The sequence below is a fragment of the Littorina saxatilis genome, linkage group LG15 (genome assembly GCF_037325665.1).
Source record: "Littorina saxatilis isolate snail1 linkage group LG15, US_GU_Lsax_2.0, whole genome shotgun sequence".
Lineage (NCBI taxonomy): Eukaryota > Metazoa > Mollusca > Gastropoda > Littorinimorpha > Littorinidae > Littorina > Littorina saxatilis.
The window spans coordinates 11,626,756-11,634,733 of record NC_090259.1 but is presented as its reverse complement, the minus strand read 5'-3'; the positions used below and the strand labels follow the sequence as shown (position 1 = coordinate 11,634,733).

Here is a 7,978-nt window from a genome sequence, read left to right as displayed (position 1 = left end):
CCCCCCCCCCCCCCCCCCCCGAAACTCACCTGCTCAGAGTCGGTGAAGACGACGAGGGGGTTCATGACGTACTGGAAGACCTCAGCCCAGTGCAGGTACTTGTACAGCCCGAACGTCTCCCCCGCTTTCTCAAAGTGACCCAGGTTGAAGTAGCCAGTGACCAGTGTGACGTCATGATTGTCCTCCGGGCCAAGCTTGGTGTATTGTTTGAAGACCAGGTAAGGCCACAGGCAAGGCGGTCTCTGAAAAAACAAAATCGAATTAAAAAGTCAGTTGAAAGAAAATTCAGTGACAGTAACTGGAACTATAAAAGTAGTCGAATCAAGTCGAATCTAGTTCAGCCCCCTTCTAATCGACTTTTTACTTCACTCCAATTCAGTCCTGTCCAATTGAACTCGATTCTATCCAGTCCAATTCAATCCAATTGAATGAATTCTGATACAATCCAATTCAGTGTAATGTAATCCATTAAATTCAAGAAAAATCTAACCTACAGTCCACTGCAGTCGAGTTCAGTTCAGACCAGTTTACTACCCAGGTTAGTCCACTCCTGTACAATGCAACCGAATCAAGTCCCGTCCAAATCAATCCATCCGATCCCGCCCAATCCAAGATACTTCACACCATTTCCTTCCAATCCAGGATCCTTCACACCAGTTCCTTGCAATACAGGATCCTTCACACCATGTCCTTGCAATCCAGGATCCTTCCCACCATTTCCTTGCAATCCAGGATACTTCCCACCATTTCCTTGCAATCCAGGATACTTCACACCATTTCCTTGCAATCCAGGATACTTCACACCATTTCCTTGCAATCCAGGATACTTCACACCATTTCCTTGCAATCCAGGATACTTCACACCATTTCCTTGCAATCCCGGATACTTCACACCATTTCCGTGCAATCCATGATACTTCCCACCATTTCCTTGCAATCCGGGATCCTTCACACCATTTCCTTGCAATCCAGGATACTTCACACCATTTCCTTGCAATCCAGGATCCTTCACACCATTTCCTTGCAATCTAGGATACTTCACACCATTTCCTTTCAATCCAGGATACTTCACACTATTTCCTTGCAATCCAGGATCCTTCACACCATTTCCTTGCAATCTAGGATACTTCACACCATTTCCTTGCAATCCAGGATACTTCACACCATTTCCTTGCAATCCAGGATACTTCACACCATTTCCTTGCAATCCCGGATACTTCACACCATTTCCTTGCAATCCAGGATACTTCACACCATTTCCTTGCAATCCAGGATCCTTCACACCATTTCCTTGCAATCCAGGATACTTCACACCATTTCCTTGCAATCCAGGATACTTCACACCATTTCCTTGCAATCCAGGATACTTCACACTATTTCCTTGCAATCCAGGATCCTTCACACGATTTCCTTGCAATCCAGGATCCTTCACACCATTTCGATCTCCTTGCAATCCAGGATCCTTCACACCATTTCGATCTCCTTGCAATCCAGGATCATACTTCACACCATTTCCTTGCAATTCAGGATACTTCACATCATTTCCTTGCAATACAGGATACTTCACACCATTTCCTTGCAATACAGGATACTTCACACCATTTCCTTGCAATACAGGATACTTCACACCATTTCCTTGCAATCCAGGATCCTTCACACCATTTCATTGCAATCCAATCTAATGTTCAGTGCAGTTCAGATCAGTGCAATGCAATCAAATCCTGTTGAATTCCATCCAATCTGATCCAATTTGGACCAGTCTAGTTCCATCTGATTCAACCAAGTTCGATCCAAACCGATGCAATCTTATCCAATCCAACGTAATCCAGTCCAGTTTAGTCCAATATAAATTCAATCTATTCTAACCTTCAGCTAACCCAATCCAATCCAAGCCAAGCAAAATTAATCCAATCCGATATCATCATATCCACTCCAATAGCACCTAACCCAGGTCAATTTATTTTAATCCAATCCAATCCAATGTAATCATATCCAATACACACAATACGTGCAGAGACAACATCACTGATAGTGATAAACAAACTCACATTTAAAGGCCAAAGAGCGTTGACAAAAGGATCGGAAGGCTTCGTTATAATCAACGACTGGATAAACTATTAGATCTAATTGATTTGTACACACAAATGTTCGAAAAAGCTGGGTGTGGGTGAGAGAGAGAGAGAGAGAGAGAGAGAGGAGAGAGAGAGAGGAGAGAGAGAGAGAGACAGCCAGCCAGCCAGCCAGCCAGTCATCAGTCAACAGCAATTCGAGGGTCCATCAGTTATAACTACATCACTATCAACGACTCCGTTGATATATAGCAAATGTGTCTGTTGCCCTTACGCAAATAATGTTGGTCAAATACATAATATATATACCAGGATAATAATGTCACCGTTGCCATACCCTTCATTCAAAACACACGCACAAACTCTCCCGGTCTTGGCACACAGATGCCACAGTTGCTTCCCTTTGCGACGCGTCTCCGTCCAAGTCCCAAGGGAGAGAATTCATTAATACAAAAGACGACATCCTACCACAGATGGCGAGAGAAGGGGGGTATTTGTCAAGTTTTTGCTGCTGCTGCCTACAGCCCCCACACCAGCACTTGGAAGTCGGGGGTATGTTAAACAATTTTGATCTGTTTGTGTGTATAATATTTGCTTTTCTCTTTAATTACATCTATTTCCACCTAGTTTGTGAATGGGTCGTTGGCCTACACAATAAATTCTGTGTAAGTGTCAGTGTCTGTGTCCCCCCCCCCCCCCTCCCCCCCCCATGCCCCCCCCCCCCCCCTATAATGGTCTACTCACAATCTGCGCGGCGATGATGATGAGAGTAACGAAGACGACAATGCCGAGTTGAAGCTTCCTCATCTCCCACAGTGCCTTCTTCATTCTGAAACCAGTCACGTCAAGGGAACAACGACAATTAACCAGGTAATCCATTCAAGGAAGAACAAGTTTCAAGTAAATAAATAACGCCGGGGGTCGAGGGTGCAGCGTAGGTCTCGTGGAGGGGGTGGGGGGGGGGGGGGCGTGCCCCCAGAAGCTGAAGCAATTTGGCCTTGTAAATATGAATTCATCACCCTCCGACACAAGATACATTGTGCAGGAAAAGAAAAATAATATACTTGATTCAGATTGTTTTTTATGTGTGTTTTTTATATTTTTTTTTAGCTTTTCACGCGAATCAGCGAAAACACGGAGATTTGTATTGCCTGATAAACTCGTCTGTGGCATACTTCTTTTTTCCACACAAGGGAGAAACGCACACCCAAACACTTTCTTGTTACATGGCAATCTAATCATGCAGCCTTACAGACAAGAGACAACTCGTTTGTTGCTATACTCTTCGGGGTACCACTAACAATTATGAAGTGTTGACGTACTTTGTTTCTATGATTGTTTTTGTGAACTTTGACAAAAAAAGAAATATATCAATAAATAACATCTCAGGTAAGGGTGGGTTTTGTTTTAAACTTTGAACAACAGGTACTCCCCCCCACACACACGTACACACACACAAACACAGATAAGAAAAGAAAGACAGAAATGGAGAAAAGAATCATTTACAAACCTTACCAACAACAACAACAAAAACAACAACAACAGGTCCCCGACAAATAAAAAATAAATAGATTTTTTTTAATTGAAGGTAGCCACTCACCTGGTCAATGCACGCCGCAACAACGACATAGAAATCTGAGGGGAATGAAAAGAAACAACAGCAGACGATTCTGACGATTTCTTTAACTTGAAACGCTCCTCGTCAGCAGAACCTTCCTCTCTCTTGCCAGAAGCGCCGTTGTTCGTGGTGTGACGTCTGGTCGATTCAGTGGCTGTCCATCCGTCCCTCGGACCTCTGACCATTCTCCCGGTGTGGGGGGAAGTCCATGCACCTCCCGCTTTGCTGCACAATTCAAAATGAGAATCTTAAACATATGAGGCAGCCAGAGCGCTATTTGAAGATCCTCGCTCCCCCTAATTGGCGTAGAGGCGCGTCCCCCGGGTGGTGGATGGGGGAGCCTTCTATACTAACTTCTGAGAGAAGGTCGCATCACTCTCGATGCCGTGAACCTAATTAGGATCTTTTTCTTGTTTCTTCTCTATTTCTGCCTCCCCAAAGTCCTTTTACTTTCCTTTTCTCACCCATAAAATTCTTCACTTTTTACCCTTGTTGAGTGGTTCTTGTATAGAATATAGTCAATGTTTGTAAAGATTTTAGTCAAGCAGTATGTAAGAAATGTTTAGTCCTTTGTACTGGAAACTTGCATTCTCCCAGTAAGGTCATATATTGTACTACTTTGCAAGCCCCTGGAGCAATTTTTTTATTTGTGCTTTTGTGAACAAGAAACACTTAACAAGTGGCTCTATCCCATCTCCCCCCTTTCCCCTATCCCATCTCCCCCCTTTCCCTCGTCGCGATATAACCTTCGTGGTTGAAAACGACGTTAAACACCAAATAAAGAAGTAATAAATAACGCGCTCTAAATGCCAGGAGTTTGGTTTCGCATACACCTCACTCTATTGCACATGTCGTAAGCATTTTAGAGCGCTTGCTTCCCTTTGCTTAACCATCTGGGTTCGTACAGTTTTTTGTTCTAAAATGTAGGGCCTTTTCAAGGACTTTCAAGACCTTCTGAAGAGAGAATCAAGCACCCTCTTACCTTCAAAGCTCGCAATGAAACACTCGCTGGTTATTATACCCTCTTCCTGCACGCCGATTTAAATCATTAGATGTTCAAAAACTAATGATTTGATTTTTGTCAAAGGCAACAGATTGGTAGCAGACGATGGTTTTGAAGCAGACAGACTCACAAGGAACTGTAAGTTACTGTTCAACTCTTTCTTTGAGGTTATCGAATAATAAATCATTGCAATAGTTTATTGTGGGTGGTTGTTGTGTGATCATTTAGAACGTGTAAGTTTTACGCCCTCACGGAAAAGCCATTAGGGGCATGTTGCACGGGAAAACCCGGTGTAACACGAGAAAATTACTCCCACGAGATTTTTACTCCGGAGTAAGCATTTCGTACGATAAACTTACTCCCTTTACGAAAAAAGCACTCCCCCATTACACGAGAACATTACTCCCCAAGACAGGTGAGTTCCGAGTAAACATTTCGTACAAAAATGTTACTCCCCTGACGAATAAATAACGAATAAATTACTTCACCCCAACACAAGCAATTTAACTTCCCATGCCAGGTGTACGAAATTTTTACTCCCTTGTCCCCTGTTAGTCTTGGTGGTGGAAGGGGTGGAAGGAGGGTAGCGCGACATTCGTGTGCGCGAGATCACTTATTGGCATTATCCCTTCACCCGCATCCCATTTTTGCGTACGAGATTATTACTGGAAGTAAAAAAAATGGGAAGTAAAAATTTCGTGGAGGGAGTAATTTTTTCGTGCCTTGGGGAGTTCTTTTCTCGTTCGAAAAGTGTACTCGGAGTAAGAATTTCGTACGAAATATTTACTCCGGAGTAAATTTTTCGTGGAGTAAAAATGTCGTGTTACACCGGCTTTTTATACAAAATATTGAAAACGACGTTAAACACCAAATAAAGAAAGAAAGATACAAAAAATAAAAATAAAAATGCAGGGGGGGGGGGGGGGGGGGGGCGTAGACAGCTGGCTGCCGGCTGCTAGAGGAGACCTGAAATGGGCTAGGGACCGGGTTGGGTCGTCTTGGGTCAGTGCTGAAATGGTTACATTATGGGCTGTTGGCCGAACGGACACCGGGGCTTCATATTTTTGCATGCATGTATTCGTGTTTCCAAGGCCTGAGGATTTCGCTGTGACCCTGGGATCTTTATCGTGCGCATGCGTGAACACGGGGGTGTTCGGACACCGAGGAGAGTCTGCACAAAGTTGACCCTGGGACACACATCCCGCGCTGAACTTGGGGGTTAAACCCACGCTGATAGTAACAACCGGTTTTAAAGCCAGCGCCTCCACCGACTGGGCAAACTCCCCACCCAATATGTTGTGTTATCAGTTTGCAACATTTAGAGTTTTTAAGGACTTTCAAGGATCTTGCCAATTGTTAAAGCACTTTCAAGGCCTTGAAACTGACCCCTCTAAATTCAAGCACTTTCAAGGATTTCAAGCACCTGTACGAACCTTGAACAATTCGAGTATTATCCAAGCGGAGCGCGGGCGAAGCCCGCGCGTAGCGAGGTAGTTTTTTTTTTCATCTCCCAGCACTGAAAATTTTTTTGCCAAGTGGTGTCTGTCTGTGAACATTGTTCTAGAATTCATCTTTTAGCACAATATTAGCGACACTGTTTGGACAATTCTATTAAAATTAGGCGTACAAACTGATTTTGTTTCGGGGAATCCTCTCAGAGGATCAGAATTTTCATATAATATCATCGGAAGCTGTTACAACGGGAAAATGTGAAACTTTTGTCACTTTTTAACATGGAATTTCATCTTTGAGCGTTTCAAGCGGACTTTAATAAAATAGTTATTTGCGAATTAAGCAGCGGAAGACACTCACCGGTTCAACATGTGTATGGTCATTAAACCTCAAAACATTTCAGTAAGTGGTTTAGACAAACACCTCCGACATGTGAGGGTGACTGGTTTGTAGCTGAAGAGTTTTTTTCTAAAGTGTGTTCTAAATACAAATGACGTACTGGTAATGATGTAATGAGTTGTTCTAATCTTGTTCTTGGAACTCTTGCTGTTCCAAGCTTGTTCTTAGCAAGTCTTGGTGACGAGAACAAAGACTATCAATGAAATCTTTAGAAATAACCTCTGACAACGACGACGATGACGACGACGACGACGATAACAACAACAACAACAACAAATGACATCGACGACGACGACGACAACAACAACAACAACAACAACAACAACAACAACAACAACAACACGAGAACAACAACAATCACGACAACGAACATGACAACAACAACACCAACAACTACGACGACAACTACAACGACTGGGTTATGATGACATCACCAATGATTTAAAGGCCGTTAAAAAATCGTTAAATCCTATTTCTTCACTGATTCTTATGAAATTTTAAAGGTAGGTTTGTTGTCCCCAACTTATTTTCACTCCATACTTTTCCAGAAGAAAAACATAATTTTGGCAGTTAAAAACCGTTAAATTTCAATTCTTCACCGATATTTATGAAATTTTGTGGGTAGGTTCGTTGTCCCCAACTGATTTTCACTCTATACTTTTCCAGAAGAAAGACATAATTTTGGCAGTTAAAAAACGTTAAATTTCAATTCTTCACCTATCTTTATGAAATTTAGTGGGTGGGTCCGTTGTCCCAAACTGAATTTTAAGACATACTTTTCCAGACAAAAAACCTTATTTTTGGCAGTTAAAAACCGTTAAATCTCAATTCTTCATCGATATTTATGAGGGCCCCAAAGGGGGGGTATCATCACGATCACGGGAAGGGAAATTTTAGCTTTCACGATCACAGTTACCTTGATTTTTGTTTTCACGATCACAAACACCTTGACGAATAGAGGATCATAGAGTGATACAGCTGTGAAAAATGTACGTTGAAAATAAAATGCTTTGCAATAATGCCCATCACGATCACGAAAACAAATGACGATCACGATCACGAGAATTGATTTTTTTGTCATCACGGATCATGGGCAAAGTCCCATCACGATCACAGAAATGGAAATTTCGGCAATCACGGTCACAGAAAGGTCAAAAAACGCCAATCACGATCACGATTTTAAACCCTTTGGGGCCCTCATTTATGAAATTTTGTGGGTAGGTTCGTTGTCCCCAACTGATTTTCACTCCATACTTTTCCAGAAGAAAAACATAATTTTGGCAGTTAAAAACCGTTACATTTAAATTTTCACCTATCTTTATGAAATTTAGTGGGTAGGTCCGTTGTCCCAAACTGAATTTCAAGACAAACTATTCCAGTCAAAAAAACTTATTTTTGGCAGTTAAAAACCGTTAAGTCTCAATTCTACACCGATAT

The 7,978-nt window shown here is 42.3% G+C and overlaps 2 protein-coding genes and 1 long non-coding RNA gene across 3 annotated transcripts in view; 1 reads left to right on the top strand and 2 right to left on the bottom strand.

Moving 5' to 3' along the window:
• Nucleotides 1-7,978, bottom strand: part of LOC138948550 (uncharacterized) — a 338,312-nt gene that overhangs the window by 23,319 nt on the left and 307,015 nt on the right. The gene's annotated exons all lie outside the window — the stretch shown is intronic.
• Nucleotides 1-7,978, top strand: part of LOC138948539 (F-box/LRR-repeat protein 6-like) — a 107,035-nt gene that overhangs the window by 374 nt on the left and 98,683 nt on the right. The window lies entirely within an intron of this gene.
• Nucleotides 30-7,978, bottom strand: part of LOC138948543 (uncharacterized) — a gene marked incomplete at its 3' end in the record, with an annotated part of 22,665 nt that continues 14,716 nt past the window's right edge. The window contains 3 exon segments of the mRNA XM_070320101.1: nt 30-242; nt 2,814-2,898; nt 3,670-3,912. Of these exon segments, the coding sequence (XP_070176202.1) occupies nt 30-242; nt 2,814-2,898; nt 3,670-3,872 (501 nt within the window).